Source organism: Hypomesus nipponensis, chromosome 23, assembly GCF_054491055.1.
Source record: "Hypomesus nipponensis isolate SF chromosome 23, ASM5449105v1, whole genome shotgun sequence".
Classification (NCBI taxonomy): domain Eukaryota; kingdom Metazoa; phylum Chordata; class Actinopteri; order Osmeriformes; family Osmeridae; genus Hypomesus; species Hypomesus nipponensis.
This window is the reverse complement of record NC_140383.1, coordinates 13,484,820-13,501,836: the sequence shown is the minus strand read 5'-3', so window position 1 is coordinate 13,501,836 and position 17,017 is coordinate 13,484,820. Positions and strand designations below refer to the sequence as shown.

Here is a 17,017-nt window from a genome sequence, read left to right as displayed (position 1 = left end):
ACTCAAGCCAGTTCTCCCTGTGCTCATTCAATAAGTCTATGGGTCATTCAGCTCCATGTAAATCGGCTATCGGCCAATGTGAACTTTTGTGCTCGTGCCCTGTTAGTATCCGCGAGCACATTTGCAGGAAACTTTTATTGACGTAAGCAAATAAATGGGGTGCTAGTTTACCCATTTAGGATTGGTTTCAAACTTAGCAAAAATCGGGAAAAAATTATTGTATGAAAAAGCTAGTAGTATGAGCCAGGTTCTAGAATCGAACAAAAATTATTGGAGGAGATAGTTTTGTAAATGTTGACTGGAGTTAATAGAATAAAAACGACCGGAAGAGTCGGAAACCTAACCGTAAATGCAATACCACCTACATCCACCGGGGCCATTGGTTCAAGCCGAGGGGCGAGGGGTGGGGGGGTTGTCCGACTCCGTCCGACTCCGTGCGTGCGTCTGTCCGTTAACGGAGACGCAGAAGTATAAATCGGCCTTAAAGGGGAAGGAAGGCGCAGCTGCACTTTGTCTCCCAGGAAGAAGAATAAGTAGGAGGAGTTTCCTCAATATTTTTTCCACCGGGCATCTGCGGCTGTAACGACTGTAATATCGTCAGACCATATGTAAGTTTAAAAGAAATGTAGCCTATGACAGCACATGCTCTATACACGTAGCCCACACAATTATTATTTAATTCGCAAATGAGTTAAGCGCGTTTGTAAATGTAATTTCTTACCCTGTACCCCATTTAGTCTCCGCAGGGTTATTCCTCTCGGTTAAACGAAACCTCCGAAGCAAAAGATTGGGGAGGACAAATGCAGGGATAGCCTATCTACCTACCCATCTACGATGTTCTAAATTTAATCTCCACGTTCACTGTGTGAGAAATCTGATTTTCTGTTTTATTGGCCGTCTGCCTGTGCTCTGCGTCAGACTAGGCTATACGCCCTGTATCGTGCCAAGTGGTAAGGAAATTCACCATATGGCATCATTAAGGAGTCTGGTTGAAGACGACAGCAGGTATCAGAAGTCTTTTCAGCTGTTTCTGGATCGCTCCTCCGAGCACCAGTGCATGCAGGACTTTATCCATGGCGTCCTCCCTGACATACTGTCCAGGTAAAACTACAAATATTCCGTAACTCTCTCGAAAAAAGACAATAAAACATAGCCCATTATTCTAATTTAAAAGTTTTTTGTTATATTTAAATTGATTGAATCTTTAACAACATCTTAAGAAGTATCGCATTATTATTTAGTAACAAAAGCTAGTATCTTGATATGACCACAATGCCCTCTAAGTAAAAAGCTTGCCTCTGCAGCATTGGAGAGGGTAAAGGACACCTGAATGTCATGGGAGTTGGGAGTGGGGCAGGTGAGAAAGAGTCAACATGGCCGTCATTTATTTATCACTATGTAGACCTCACTACTTCTGCAGGTTATATTGATCAGTCTAGATGCTTGTGTCTGCAGGTCAGATTGACCTAGAAATGTTCTCCCAGCTGCGTCTCAAGCACCCAGGGATCACCATTGAAAATGAAGTGGTGGAACCCAGCGCCCAGCAACTGCACAACTACAAGGGTATAGTAAAACTCCAAGGGTTTAGTATAACTTAAAGGAAAGAGTAGAACTCCAAGGGTATAGTAGAACTCCAATGAGACAGTATAACTCTAATCGTAATATAGAACTCCAAGGGTATAGAAGATCACAAGGAGACCGTTTGAACTCTGAATCCGAATTGCCAAGTAATTTTGCACAAACAAGGAATTTACTATGCCAGGAAGGTGCATATGGTAAACATTTTACATTTTATATTTAAAACAAACGTTTTAAATATAAAATGTAGAAAATGTGCAACAGTATCTAAATAATTCTAACCACTACTACACAATGTAAAAAAAAAAAAAATATCCGATAAAAATAAAATTTGATATAAAGAACAGTGCAATGTGATTTGTGCATCGTGCAATGACAGATGGACTTTGTGCGTGATCCGTGACATCATGACTGTGTTAGTGGCAGTTGGGAGTTCTAGGCCTTCTTGTGGCTTGAGGTTTTTGTCCTGATGGACCGCAGCCTCCTTCCGAAGGGAAGTGGCTGGAACAGTGTGTGTCCAGGGGTTAACTCAAAGGTTAATGTAGAACTCCAAGGGTATAGAAGAATCACAAGGACACAGTAGAACTCCAGTGGTACTCAGAGTTGTTACCTCCTTTTCACCAACTAAAGTAACGAAAGATATTCCAAAGGACTACGCATATGTAAATATGTGATTATTTCTATGTATCCTGTTTACATTATTTATTTTAACTGTATCTTAATTGGTTTTCACAGTACTTGTGTCAAAAACACCTAAATTAGATTATATCAACTTCACCTGGAATAAGATGACTGCCTTTGAGTTTGAGAAACACTGGAGAGACAACAACAGGACAGAGAAGATAGACTTTCTTCACATGATACAAGTAGGCCACTCATAAACTAATTATAGATCATTCATTAGATTTGATAATTTTCTGATATGTATTCTTACCATCTATTGTATGTACGTGAAGAACACATTAAAATATATGGTGATGTTCATGTTTTCTTCAGATGCTGTACTATGTGAAGGATCCTGGTGCCACCATCTCCTTCTTCCACAGCCTCTTGAGCAAGAATGGGAAACTTCTCATAATTCTTGTGTCAGGTAAGATATTTAATTATGTAATGAGCAATGTGAATGCATAGGGTCTCCAGTACTGAAAGACTATTCCCTTGTCCACCATATTTTGTTCTGTTAAGTCAGGAAAAAAAGTATTTATGAAATTCTTTGTTTTGATGGTGTTCTGTTGTGCAGTTTTTTGTTGTGCTGGTATTGTGTTGTGTTGGTGTGTTAACAGGTACAAGTGGTTGGGGGAAGCTGTGGAGGACTTATAGAGCACAGTTGTGTAACACTGAGATCAGCCAATGTGTGACTACGGCCGACATCAAGAGCTTCCTGGACTCCAGAGGTCTCCGCTACCACACCTATGAGCTGCCCTCTCAGATGGACATCACAGAGTGCTTTACGGTGGGCAACGAGAAGGGAGAGCTGCTGCTGGATTTCCTGACAGAGGTGTTGGACTTCAGCAGGACAGCTCCCCCTGAGCTGAGAGCAGGAGTGTTAGATCTTCTGCATCACCCTGACTGCAGCACCCAGTCAGATGGGAGGGTCATGTTCAACAACAACCTAGAAGTGATGGTTGTCGACCCTCTGACTTAAATGTAGGAACTCCCTGCCTGCTGGACTATAGCCTCAGCATTGAAAACTCTTGTCTAGGATAACTACATTTTGGTTAATGAATAGCACCGCTAAGAACATTCTTAAAGCTCCTGTTGCAATGCATTCACAACATAAAAACTGGTTGGTTGGAGCACCTCAGATGAGAAGATGGGCTTCATATTTCATAATCCTGTTAGCAAAGCATCTAGGGTCAAATGAGTCGGGTCACTGCAAGAAAATCTATTTCTAAATAAAACGTCTGAATCCGAATTACTTTGTTTTATCAATTTTTTATCAAAACCAACAAACTAAGACACATAATAAGAAGTAGTGTGCTCAATGCTCAGTTTATAGAGTGTTGTCTAAAAACCAACATTGTTGGTGTAAGTTACATTTTACATTCAATTTATTTAGCAAAATATTTTAATCAAAGTACAGCTAGTTCATGTAGAAAGTTTTGCAGAAGATCAAGGATCAGAAGTGCATAGTTCAACAGTATTTCTGTGGTCAGAGTGAAAGAAACAGTCTGTATTGACTTGCCATACACACTGGATGCAATTCAACATTTATCCAAGGTTGTAAAGATAAATAATTAACTTGAATATTTATGAGGCTTTAAAAACGTGTAAATTCAAATACATTGGTATAGTATATCTAACTTGTGCTGACTGTACATATGTCATGTACACTATCTACAGTCAATGACGATCCCCACCATCTAGCATAAATTAGTACGGGTTAGAATGGATAGAGGACTGTTAAGCGCTTATTTATCATACAAACAGTATAAAATCATATTTTATACTGTATTTTATTTAAATGTAATACATTTTCTTCCGGGGGAGCATGCCCCCGGACCCCCCTAGAGGGTCAGGGGGTTTGCCGTATCCTTCTCACCTTTCTTTACCCCTGACCTGTTTGCATGACTGTTATTAGCAAGGGTTTAGCACTTTTGCAAGGCACTGTATTCATGTCACATTCTCATTTGGGGCTGAGCACCCCTGAAGGTTTGATCCTATAATTGCCCCTGGGATCCACCATGGCACCCGGCGACAAAAAACGTTGCCCTACTTCACCACACTTTAGATATGTTTTATTATGTGTTTATGGTCAATCTCAGCCTATTCCGGAAAAAAGCAACACGGCTGTGGCAGCGTATACAATTGGCATGGGACACAATTGCTTCTGAATCAATGCATACATTTGAATGCAATGGCCAGTCCATACATTGAACATTTAACCCCACTGTCTGTTAATATTACAGGAGAAAAAGTGGTGGAGTTAATATAATAGCATGTTCAATGTTCTATTAAATATAAAAACATACTACGAACAGGTAAGGAAGGCATATTTAGCATAGGCCTATAGCATGGGTTTTCAACTGGTTTTGTCCCAGGGACCACCATTCTTACTAGAAAGTAATCCGCGGCCCACTGATGTGCCTGCACACGCGTGCGTGCCTAGATGTGTGTGTGCGCGTGCGTGCATGTGGACATAAGTAAGTTTTAACATTTGGTTTTCCATGTTGCCTTTATTTAAAAACCTCAAACAAATCTAGATATATCTACTTAAAAACCTCAAACAATATACACAGAATAAATTTTTTTTGAAATATATGTATTACTTCAAAAATAAACATATGCTACGCTTAACCACAGATGCTTGTCAACTTCGTTCTGAATAACATGCATATGGTGTTCAGTAGGCTGCCTCTAACAACGGCATCCAGCGGTGCACCCCGTTGTGCAGGCCACACAGAGGTCACCCAATCGGGTATTCCCAGGTTCCCGTGGGGGCGCATGCACAGGGGCATCACCTTTATATTATTTTAGACATATTTTTCTTATTTCCGATATTTTTCACGAAATTCAAGAGTAATCAGGAAATTTGTTGAAATATCAAAGCAAATTTATTTAAAAAACTAAAACAATGATGGACTGATGAACATAGGCTTGTGTCGTGGACCCGCTGCAATGAAAACACAGCCTATACGCTTGTGATTGTAGCCTCTACGTCACCTTGGTTTTAATCATATTTGACATGATACAAAGTAAATATCAGTTGGTGCGTATTTCAGGTTGTAGTAGCAGTTACCCCCAACAGAATGCTTTTCATCACAGAATGATGATGATGATTATGATGACAAAGAGACATTGCCTGGTGCCGCAGAAATGGATGCAGAGAATTATATATGGTAGCTACTGGTAGCTACTCTCCCCATGAAGGTCTACTTTTATTTACAGGCTTGTGTGGAATTGTCAGTTACACTGACATTATGAGAATAATGAATATAAAAACGATTTTCACATTCTGATCCTGTTGAATAGAGCAGGATGCTATATACACTACAGTGAGATGCTCATTTAATGGCAGGTGAATTCTGCATGTGGAACTGTAGAATGTAATGTAATCTCATGTATTCCCAGTTACAAGTAAATGAGTTGTACAAACTGCATCTCATGAAGAAAGTGCCAAAAACTGACCAAGAGATGGTGTAGGCCTAGCCTGTCTCTGCCCTCCTACATACTTCCGCTCAATTTTTATTTTAGGTGCGTTCAACACGGACTGCGGCTGCATGAAACAACTGGCGAGAGTAGCCGCTTGCAGTCGGGGGGCTTTGATTAATGCGCTCGGCTACACAGCCGGCAGTTCTCGAATCGATCTTACGGTACTTTGATGGCTACGTCACAGTGACCTAGCCTTGGCGCCATCTCAAGTCGGACAAAAAGTCTAACCAGAATTCATTGTTTCAAGTCAGCTGCCTGCAGCCGGCTGCGGCACTGCATGAAGTCAGTCCATGTCGAACGCACCTATTGCTTCTGTAGTAGGTCTGGGAATTCGGCACATAAGTCGGTTTTCTCAAATCAACTTTTTGTAGGGCCAATCAGCGAACAGCGGGAGTGGCTGAGAACGATGACATTGATGTTGTGCACTAGTTTGAGTTGTAATTCAGTAATGGCGACAGAGAAAGATGCGAGCGAAGCCATTCGGTCCATTGTGGCAACGCTGCCGAATATCCAAAAGTTAAAGCCGGAGCAAGAACAATCTTTGCTAAGTTTTGTTGGTGCGGCAGCTAGCTCCGTTACAGTAGTGGTGAAGGAGTTGGCTAAGGCAAACGCTAGCAATTGGTTATGGCAGATCAGAGTGGCTCTGGGCAGATCCAATAGTTTTAAACTTCAACAGAGTACCTGCCTTCAAGGAAGTTAATGCTTGTCAATGGAACGATCCCAGACCCTCTGTACAAATTAAATGTACGAGGCTCTGGTTAGGACCAGGCTAGTGTAGGCTTACTTAGGGTAGAAGAATTAAGGCCAATCTAAAAAAAAGATTTACTGGAACCCTTACAGGAGGGTGCATGGTCACGTGATGTAAATTGTAGAGACAATAGCGGATACAAATACTAATTGTTGGATTTATATTTGTAGGCAAGGAAGAAGACCAAATACAATTTCAATTATTTGTCTTTATTTCAGTGCCAAAAAGCATTTGACCGGTTCTGAGTGCACATCCACGGTGTGTAACATTAGCGATGTAAGGGCTGAGAATGTTGCTAAAATAAATTACAGATTTTGACAGGAAATGGTAACATTAATTTAGGTATTCATCAAGGAATTAAAGCACATCGAATCGCAGTCTTAAAATCCTCTCACAGCGTAAAACTAAGTGGATTTTGTTAGAGATCAGGCAGCTTAGCCAGGAAAGGATATCTCATGTCTGCCAACGCTATCAGGCTCAGAAAGTGGGAGGGGATGGGTAGAAACACTAGCCTGGTCTTAACCCGACACTCGTACATTTCATTTGTACAGAGAGCCTGGGCTCGCTCCATTGACAAGCGTTGACTTCCTTGTAGGCAGGTACTCCGTTTAAGTTTAAAACTATTGGATCTGTCTAGAGCCACTCTGATCTGCCATAACCCATCGCTAGCGTTCGTCTTAGCCAATTCCTTCACCACTACTGTAATAGAGCTAGCTGCTGTAGCTGGAAAATCAAACTGTTCCCGAAACCCATGGGGAGGAGGGCCACAACATCATGGCCACCAACAAAACTCAGCAAAACGTGTTCTTGCTCCGGCTGTAGCTTATGGATATTCGGCAGCGTTGCCACCACGGACGAAATTGCTTCGCTCGCATCTTTCTCCGCCGCTATTACCGAACTACAACACAATCTAGCGCACAACATCAACGTCATCGTTCTCAGCCACTCCCGCTGTTTGCTGTTTGGATAGGTAGAAAGTTCACCTGAGACATCTGACTTACGTACCTCAATCCCAGACGCAGTACAAAAGCAAAAGCAAAATTGAGCGGAAGTACATAGGAGGGCAGAGCCAGGCTATAAAAACGCAGTTTGTCATGGAAAACATGCTACCTGAAATACCAGCGCTGGCGTGCTAAGGCACATGCACACACACACGCACACATGCAAACTGTCTTCTCATCTCAGGCTTCAGATCTGTGGTCAAGGGTCACAACATGGAGGCTGAGTTTCTGAGCCAAACATTAGCTAAACACAGATGTGTAGGTGGCTTGCACACGGATGTCCATCAGCCTATTTGCCAGCATGTAAAAAGGCATGATGACATTATATCACGTTAATGGCTGACAACACAAAAAATTACATAAAAAACATCCATCAAGTTCAACAAGAATTTCATAATTGTTTTCATTTAGGGAGATTTGTCCTTTGACAGTGCACAAGGCATGTAATTGGCCATTGGAGAGTTATTTTTCTCTCTCAGTAAACTCAATGCATCATTCACCCTGCCAAGTGCCCAACGGGTGAATCTCCCAGTGCTGTGACTGGGAACTGCATTGATAAAGAGGCAGTCATGGTCAACTTTGTCTAACAGAATTCCTGGGAACCAACGAAACAGATTCATAGTCTCATAGATTAAGCAGATGAATCAGCAGTAGCCATGCTTCAGTCAGTCCTCAAACAGAAGTATCCAGAATGGGTTACGGTCTGAGCAGGGCCCGGGTGGTGGGGGTGATGAGGGGGTGGGGGAGTCATGAACTGAGCTCTGTGAACTGAGTTAGATCATCAAGTATTCTTGATACAGACAGAGGGGTCTAAACTGGAGAGGGGATGGGAACAGTTCACAAACAGTTAAGCTTTAGTAAAAACTTGTCATATTTACTTATGTATAACACTTGTCAAACAAATGTCACTGCTTGCATAAGGGGGTCAGATGGCTGAGCGGTTAGGCAATTGGGCTATAAATCAGAAAGTTGCCGGTTTAATTCCTGGCAGTGCAAATTACATTGTGTCCTTGGGATAAATGTCCAAATGCATAACAGGAAGTGGGATCTGTTCAGAGACTACTGCTTCAGTCTGACAAGTGCAGCTGTTTTGCCTGTCGTTCAACACCCAAGCCCCTGTTCATGTACAGGGAGTATCTGTCTTATGTAAAGAGTTACACAATCTGGGGGAGGAGGGAAATTAGCCCAACCCAACTCAGACATGGAGCACTCATTGAACTTTACAGAGCACAGAACACGAAGCTCTCTCTCTACACATTAAAAGGTAATTTTCAATACCTCTCACTGAAGTTTTTTCATTAATACAATTGTAGTGAAAACTATTTATTTAGCATTTTATGCCACGGAATCGGGCTGCACATAGAGACTAGTCCTGAAGTTTGTACTTTTGTGGTGCAGCATGATGTGCACAGCAGTGTTAGTAACTTATCATTAATTTCACATGACCCATAGTACAGTTATCTAATGAAGTCGTCTTTTTCCTATAGGTCACAGGCTGCAGTTATGACTTCAGAGCCAAAGCAAGCTGGATATGAGGGTCGCTATATTCAAGGTTTCCAGTACTACCTGCAAAACTCAGAAGAACACAAACACATCTGTCAGTTTGTTGATAAGGTTCTGACAGGGGAATTTCCAAGGTACAAAAAGTCCTATTTTTGTGTGTCTGTATCACATAAATTAGAGGGGGGTGTTGGTAATATATCTGATTGGCTGGTAGGTGGCGTTGAACTCGGTCTAACACGAGACAACTATAAACTCTGCAAAAAACATCCCTTCCTATGACCGCACCTCATCCATTAATTGTATATTGTATATAGCAGGACAAGTTATCACTTAGTTCTCAGCGTGAGACATACAAGGTGTTGCGTGAGAGCATGAAAAATTGTTGAAATGCGTGCCCTGATTCAAAACTGCAACACATAGCAATTATGAGGGCATAATTTACAATTGTTATTGTCATTTAACAACAAATTTTCATATTTTTTTTCTTTAGAATAGCAGAGGGGAAGACCAGTGTGGAGGTGCTGGGGGTTGGTAGTGGAGGAGGTGAGTGATGTCATGAGGTGATGCAAGAGGTCGAAGGCAGGCCACTGCCCCTCCCTGTCGAACTAAGTAATCCCCTGTATCTGGCGGTTTTATTCTCGGTCACAGACAGGACATCAGTGTTATTTAAAACTCTTTATTTTATATTTTTGTTAATTTACAGAATTACTAGTGCTGTAAAACGATTAAAATATTTAATCGCGATTAATCGCATTAATGTCATAGTTAACTCGCGATTAATCACAATTAATCGCACATTTTTATCTATTCTAAATGTCCCTGATTTCTTTTTGTCCCAATCTTTTTTCAAATTTTAATGCTCTTATCAACATAGAAAAGTGGTTCGGATTGCTTTGTGCAAATATTTTTTTTATTGAAAACAACATTGCAATCGCCTGGCTTTGACGAGGGGGCAGAGAATTCGCATCAGCTGTGTGCTTGGCCATCAAGTGGTATTTCAGACTGGACGTGCTGCGATGATAGCTCAGTTTACAACGACAAAACACACAGATCACTGGTCTTGTCAATAGAACCATTTGGCAACTTTTTAAAAGCAAACTTTCCATTCAGAATCTTAATGGCATCCATTTCGGCATCTCGCGCTCGTCATCCACTCAAAACGTAACGTTAGCCTACTACCAGAGAATGTCTAATATCCGTAAACGGGCTCTGCTACTACTCTTTAGCCAGCTCGCAAGCCAAACGAGTGTTTGGCGTGCCTGTTGTTTTGTTTCCGGTCTAGCTAGATCCGGTGTGGTGTTGTAGTTTTTCTAACGTCGGTAGTTGTTGCAACAGCATGTGAAAAAAACTACAAAGTTTGCTAGGCCAAAAAGAGCGTTAATCGCGCGATAAAATAATTGACGCCGTTAATTTGGGTTTGCGTTAACGCCGTTAATAACGCGTTAAACTGACAGCACTAAGAATTACATTTACATTTAGTCATTTAGCTCTTATCCAGAGCGACTTACAGTAAGTACAGGGACAGTGCCGGTCCTAGCACATTGGGCGCCCCGGGCGAGTTTATCACTTGCCTTTTTAATTAAATGCTTGTGCGCCCCCCACGTGACATGAAAAAATGCCGACCCGTGCCTAAAACTGCCCCTGTACAGCAGGAGTGTAGCCACGGGTAGGCCTGGGTAGACACAGGCCTACCCAATTTGTTCTAAGGCCCAGGGGCGTTTCTACACGGGGGCCTACAGGGGCCAGTGCCCCTGTAAAAATGTCCCTGGCCCCCCCTGTGACCCCCCTGAGCTGACAGTTTTTTTTATCACGTTTTTCTTCTTCTAGTAGTCATCATGAACCGAGGAAGAGACATTGCAGCATTTTTTGCCCCAGTAAATAAAGAAGTTAGAGAAACATATCAAGGTATTGAGAGAGCTGAGGAGCTGGAAAAGGGAGAGCCAGAGCATTTAGTATGATTTTAATGTAAAGCAAATGTAAGTATTTAATGTTTAAATATCATTTGTTTCCGTTTTTTAATGTGCCCCTCTGATTAAACACTGCCCCCCCCCCCCCTTGGCCCCACCAGTAAAATTCGTCTAGAACCGCCACTGCTAAGGCCTACCCAAAAACGAAAATATCTCTGAAAAATGATGCACCGGGTGCACATCGCAAAGTAAATAAGTAAAAAAAAAACTGAAAAGATGCCTATTCATATTTTTCTAGGCCTACCCAAAAATATTTTTCTGGCTGCGCCCCTGCTGTACAGGGACACTCTCCCCGAGGCAAGTAGGGTGAAGTGCCTTCCCAAGGACACAACGTCATTTTTCTCGCCCGGAATCGAACCAACAACCTTCTGATTAATAACCCGACTCCCTAACCGCTCAGCCATCAGACCCTCGATTTATATTTAATTTGGCCTCACGTTGCATCTATCGTAGCCTGACGTTGTCATACTCATAATTCTAATCAGAATATGAGTCTGAAAACTCTCCGTTGGGCTGTGACTACGGGGCGTGTTTCAACCGAACTCGTAAAACAAATGCCTCTACGCTCAATTGGATAGACCTACAACCAATCAGAGCAACGTAATATGTTGTTTGTTGAAAACAAATTCAACCCAAGGGCTCTTTCGTGACGTTGTTGATTACGTTACTGTTGATCATCTGTCCATCATCGTATAAAGCCCGCCCTGGCAATTTCATTAGTCCGCCCAGATCCTGGTTTTATGTAGTTGTTCCCAATACGAGACCCTCCAGACCCAACTTCCCGACCAAATTTTTTTGTGGGCGGGGAGAAGTTGGGCTGGCAGCCAGGCTACATCTATCGTATATATGGGTGTGTTTCCAGCACAGGTTGCTCCTCTCTTCATCCTCCATGTCAACGTGTGTGTATCTTTTCCCTGTGTTGCAGGAGAGTTGGATGCCCACATGCTATCTGTACTGCAGACCAAGCTCCCAGGAACCCTAATCACAGCTGATATAGTGGAACCCAGCTCCAAACTCACTGAGCAGTTCAAAGGTTTTACCCTTTCAGACACCCCCCCCCCCAAAAAAAAACAAAAACACATAAGCATGCACTCACTCACACAGACACAGTCACTCAGATATCCCATCTCTAAAAACATTTATACTCACTTCTGTTTCTCAAAGGACATAACAGTGTTTGTCTAGAGCAGGGGTGTCAAACTCTGGAGATAATATCACATTTCTACTTGAGCTGGCCCGCCATTAACGCAGTGGGGGGCTGCAAGGCCTTCTCTGCTGGCCTAAACACTATTAGAATCACTGCCATATGATTTAATATAAAAAAAATGCCATTAAATATGAAATCTGGCCCGTGACATTGTCCCAGTTTTTAATTTTGGCCCATTGTGTATCTGAGTTTGACACCCCTGGTCTAGAGAGCATAAGGCCTTGGTTCAGGGCTGGCGCAAGCACCTTCGCCTCCCTAGGCAAGATGTTTCAACGCCCCCCCTTCCCGTCTCGGCGCCCTATGCTGCTGGTGCGGGACGGTAAATAATGGACGAAATTTGGAATTTGGCGCCCCCCTCTTCATGGCGCCCTAGGCGGCTGCCTAGTTCGCCTATAGCAAACGCCGGCCCTGCCTTGGTTAATGACGTTGGCTTCTATAATCTGATCTTTAGCTTTGGTGGCCAAGACAGCCAACCTCCAAAAGATTCCTTTTGCCTGGCATGGTGTGTCCTGTGGGGAGTATGAGAAGCAGGTCAAGGACAAAGGACAGATCAAGAGATTTGATTTCATACACATGATTCAGGTGATATAAGGTTTGAATACGTAATCAGAGTAAAGCAATCATCTTATTAATGCTACTAAATATAGCTCAGATTTGTATCATACAATCAGATGTCATTCTCAGTATAAATGTAATGAGGATCTTCAACCATCTTGTAACTGGGCCTCTTCCTTGCATAGATGCTTTTCTATGTGGATGACTATGCAGCAACCATCAAGTTCTTCCACAGTCTTCTGAATGAGAATGGCAAGCTCCTGATCATCCATGAAGCAGGTCAGTGGACTGCAGGCTAGAGTGACATAGGGCAGGTTACCAACTGAGTAGCTAGTTGTTTGAAGAACCAGTATCTTGTAGCTGTGTACAGACATTGGGTTAAACCTCCATCACCATTGAACAGATCCTGATATGTGCATTTCATGGAATCCTGATCTGAGATATCTTGATCTGTTTCACAGAACTCATTTTCTTAAAATATGTTTTTTGTACTTATATTTTTTAATTCTTCTTAATGTTTTTGTTTTTGTCTCCCTCTAAACCCAGCCAACAGCGGCTGGGACAAGCTGTGGAAGACCTTCAAACGAGAGCTGTGTACCAAAACAATATCCGAATACCTGTCGTCCGGAGAGATCAAAGGCCACCTGAACAAGCTGGGTCTGAAGTATGAGGAGCACATGATCCCCAACACCTTTGACGTCACCAATTGTTTCACTCAGGGCAGCAAACAGGGCGAGCTGCTGCTTGACTTCATGACTGACACGGACAACTTCCAGCAGAATTTCAGCGAGGAGGTCAAAGTGGGCATGCTGGACCTGATAAAGAACAAGTGCAGCATTCAGAAGGATGGCAGAGTGCTATTCGACTGCACCCTGAGCTGTCTGCTGGTGTTTGCCTGAACCACCTGTTCTGTTAGATGAGAGGAGGGATCGGGTGGTTGATACTGATACCCCATCCTCTATCATTCTTAACTGTGGATATGCTGGTCCGAAATTGCCTGTTAACCTTTATATTGTTTTCCAATAAAGCTTTTGCATTACAGAGTTTTCTTTTCAGGCTTCTGTTCTTGTATCTTGTGACGGTATCATTGTTAAAAACCAAGAGCATTATTGGGTTGATGAGGCAAATTTGTGTACATGTTTCAGCCCAAGGCCGGTAGATGGCGCTGTAACATAAAAATGCTCCAGCCAAGTTATGTAAAAGCTTTTGTCTTGATAAACACCAGGTGGTGGTCTGGGCTTTGAGATGAGATTATCAACTTAATTTGTTTGATACACTTGAAAATGTGAAGAAAAATGTAAATCCCTCAACAACAACAAAATATTGTTAATAGGCTCATTATCATGTAATACCTACAGCTCCCATTGAAACTAAATGTACTGGCCTTACATTGGAACAGGGATACTTGGCAAGACTTGGTGTAGACAGCCAGGTTTACCACTTCATTGAAAAGGAACCTAAGTTAGGGACACTATTGTTCAGAATGGATGGTCCTATGTTGTCCACTGCCACTGTGTATGCGTTTTGCATCGCCTCGAACCACAGAGGAAGGTCTCGTCTCCTGTTATCAAGCCAGGACATTCAGGCTTACTCATCCTCCTCATTAGCTTTAATAAGTCCGTAATTGAAATTCATTACAAATTCCTGTAATGAATTCCCAGTGTGAGTGGGCTCATCGCACCTGCTCAGGAACTATTATTTGGGGGGTGGTCAGGGGTTGGGAAGCTCGCCACTCCTATCTGCAACCGACAGACCATTTGTCATTTAGAAAATTAAGCTCTAGGCGGACTGAGGGACCTGATCTCCTCAGAGAAAACGATATCGAAGTGGAAAATCAGAAAGCCCCTTATAATGAAAAAGGACTTACATTTGTATTTATTATTTTAAACACTCCTATTCCAGCCAAGTACCAGTAATTAAGAATTGTGTAAAAAAAAGGAAGGAAACCATTTCCCATTTTGACCACCTTTGTCCAATGTGAACAGTAGCTTCAAAAGGTGTATGCTTCAAACTGTGAAAGCTTTCTCAAGTATCAGTGCCCTCCATAAACGACTTTTGTATATTTTTACTTTTTTAAACTATTGTCCTCTAAGAGGCAACATGTGTTACAGAACAGAAAGACATAGGATGTCACATTCACAACTCAAATCATGCTGGTGATCATACAATCACATTTTCTCAGTGTGGTTTGAAGACGTCATGCTCTCCCTGATCACATCAAACATCATCTACATCTACCTCCAGTACATCTACCCTGTCAGACAGACAAGTCACAGCTCCAGGCCTTACCGAGCACTGCTTCAAACAAATAATCAAGTCAACGGAAGAAAGGGCAGAAAGGTTCTTCCTTGTCTTCCTCCACTTCCTCTCTGCTAAAAGTATCTTGTCTTTCAGTTTGTCCCCCTAAATGAGGACTTGCCATTTTCCAAACCTCAAATGAAAGAAATACATGTCTCTTCCACTGCTGAATGTAGTGTTCCCCTCTTCTCTCTGAAGCCCTTAGAGCGGATGCAGTATCAATCACGGGCCCTTCTATCACCTTCCACCTCAGCGTGTAGGCCCCACTGTGATGACGGCAAGTCATAAACCATCTCTTTAATACATCAAACAGAGTTTAATGGGTGTACGCAAGGGCCAGGCCTTGAAATACAGCTCTTATACCCCTGTCCTGTAAATGGCTGCTCTCTGCAGCGTATTTCATTCAGGAGAATTAGTGCTGTTTAGCACTGCAGTTATAAAGCACCTGTCCAGCATCAGACCCTAAAAAAAACAAGACCTCTGTTTGAGGATTCCTGGGTTGTTTCTCTCTCCATCTCTCTCTCTTTCTCTCACTGTCCCGTTCTCTCTCTATCTCTCTCTTTGTCACTCTCGCTCCTTTTCTCACTGTCCCTTTCTCTCTCTCTTTTTTTCTGTCACTCTCTCTTTCTCCCTTTGAATCTCTCTTTCTGTCCTATTAAAGTAGGCTGTGTATTACGTAAGCTCTGAGGAACAAGGTGGAGGAGAAGAAGATTGCCCTGCTTGAGGGGTGACTCTCCTTGCCTGCTTCACATCTGCTTGGTCCAGCAGCAGACAAGGCCTTACTATATTCAGCCGAGGCTCACCAGGCTTGGATCAATCCTGGGCAATTACTGTAACAACAAATCAGTAGGAGGAAAGGACAGACTCTACGGTAATCAAGTTTACCTTTGTCTGGCTCATTAATCTGGTGAACCCCTGCCTCACATGTTCCCTTCTACAGGCTTGTTCTTCTAAACCAGACTGTGCCAGATTAGCACAGATAAGCAGTGATAGTGATGTATGACTGTTATTGTGCCACAAAGTATTTATGTGTAGCGTCATATAATGAATCTGTGCTGTGGAATATGAGCCGTGTCTACATTCTTATTAATTGATCTGAGTTCATATCTTCTTGATCCATGACATGAAATTGAATATTTTAGGAGGATTTATGATACTTGGGAGAAAGAGGGTTTGTGAAAAGTTGTCTTTTGAGTAGGGGGAAGAACAATTTAGTTGGGTTTGGACATGGGCGGAGGAGACTTCTGGAGAAATTATGCATCTGTCTGAAGGATGTGATAACATTTTGGAGAGAAGTTAATTAACATTGGCTTGGAGCCAAGCTCTTAAGGCAAACCTGTATTTGCTCCTTTAATTAAGAGAGACACAGTCAGATGTTCACTTTGTCAATAAGGAGAGGAGCTGTGGGCGAGAGGCTCCATAATTACCCGGCATGCTGCTTACCGATTTGGGAAGTCAGACTTACACTTCTCTCTGAAGGGCTTTCTACACCTAAAGTCCTCCATGAGTCATTTGGAACATTGCAACCAAATTACAATTTATACTTTGTTGCATCTTGCTTTTTAGACAGCTTTGGCATGATAATCCCTACTGCTTATCCTTGTTCTGCAAATGAGCAAAGAATCTGTCCTTCCACCCAAACACCAACCAGGACACTGAGATTTACATGGGGTTATTACCAATGCTGGGATTACTTGTGTTTAAGCTCATGTCCCACACTGGGTCTTCCAGTACATTTCCCCATAGACCTGACTTGGTCTTTGCCTCTCCTGATCTTATTATGTCACAGTATATTAATCAGGTTGTGTCTAACTTTGCTTTTATTAAATGTCATTTCAGGCTCAGATTTGTTCGGAGAATCTGTAATCTTTTCCTTCTCTTGGGAACCAGCTCAATTGTGCAATTAAGTTTCCAACTGAATGCATCATGCAAAGGCAGACAGTGTCAGGAGTTGGGCTATGTCTTTATAACATCTAAGAAGGTGGGCTGTTTTGTGCAATGGACTTGT

At 42.4% G+C, this 17,017-nt stretch overlaps 2 protein-coding genes across 4 annotated transcripts; both read left to right on the top strand.

Annotated features, from left to right (window-relative positions):
- Positions 1-453: 453 nt before the first annotated feature.
- On the top strand, positions 454-3,493 carry LOC146234329 (histamine N-methyltransferase-like). Of its 3 annotated transcripts, none has more exons than XM_084689096.1 (7): positions 454-608; positions 919-1,101; positions 1,305-1,357; positions 1,456-1,563; positions 2,314-2,444; positions 2,575-2,668; positions 2,862-3,493. In XM_084689096.1, exons 2-7 carry the CDS (start codon positions 968-970, stop codon positions 3,221-3,223), a joined length of 882 nt encoding a protein of 293 aa, XP_084545222.1. In that variant the 5' UTR covers positions 454-608; positions 919-967; the 3' UTR covers positions 3,224-3,493. The 3 variants fall into 3 exon arrangements, with proteins under 3 accessions (XP_084545222.1, XP_084545221.1, XP_084545220.1); XM_084689095.1 differs by having other exon boundaries at positions 456-608; positions 738-1,101; XM_084689094.1 differs by having other exon boundaries at positions 456-1,101.
- Positions 3,494-8,631: 5,138 nt separating this feature from the next.
- Positions 8,632-13,755, top strand: LOC146234328 (histamine N-methyltransferase-like). The gene is made up of 7 exons (XM_084689313.1): positions 8,632-8,743; positions 8,967-9,116; positions 9,473-9,525; positions 11,875-11,982; positions 12,608-12,738; positions 12,897-12,990; positions 13,258-13,755. Exons 2-7 carry the CDS (start codon positions 8,983-8,985, stop codon positions 13,608-13,610), a joined length of 873 nt encoding a protein of 290 aa, XP_084545439.1. The 5' UTR covers positions 8,632-8,743; positions 8,967-8,982; the 3' UTR covers positions 13,611-13,755.
- The last annotated feature ends 3,262 nt before the right edge of the window (positions 13,756-17,017 follow it).

Coding starts and splice junctions, on each gene's coding strand:
- LOC146234329 (XM_084689096.1), top strand. CDS start 968: ATGGCATCATTAAGGAGTCTGGTTGAAGACGACAGCAGGTATCAGAAG. Junction 1,102..1,304: donor CTCCCTGACATACTGTCCAG/GTAAAACTACAA, acceptor TTGCCTCTGCAG/CATTGGAGAGGGTAAAGGAC. Junction 2,669..2,861: donor TCTCATAATTCTTGTGTCAG/GTAAGATATTTA, acceptor GTGTGTTAACAG/GTACAAGTGGTTGGGGGAAG.
- LOC146234328 (XM_084689313.1), top strand. CDS start 8,983: ATGACTTCAGAGCCAAAGCAAGCTGGATATGAGGGTCGCTATATTCAA. Junction 11,983..12,607: donor ACTCACTGAGCAGTTCAAAG/GTTTTACCCTTT, acceptor TCTGATCTTTAG/CTTTGGTGGCCAAGACAGCC. Junction 12,739..12,896: donor ATTTCATACACATGATTCAG/GTGATATAAGGT, acceptor TTCCTTGCATAG/ATGCTTTTCTATGTGGATGA.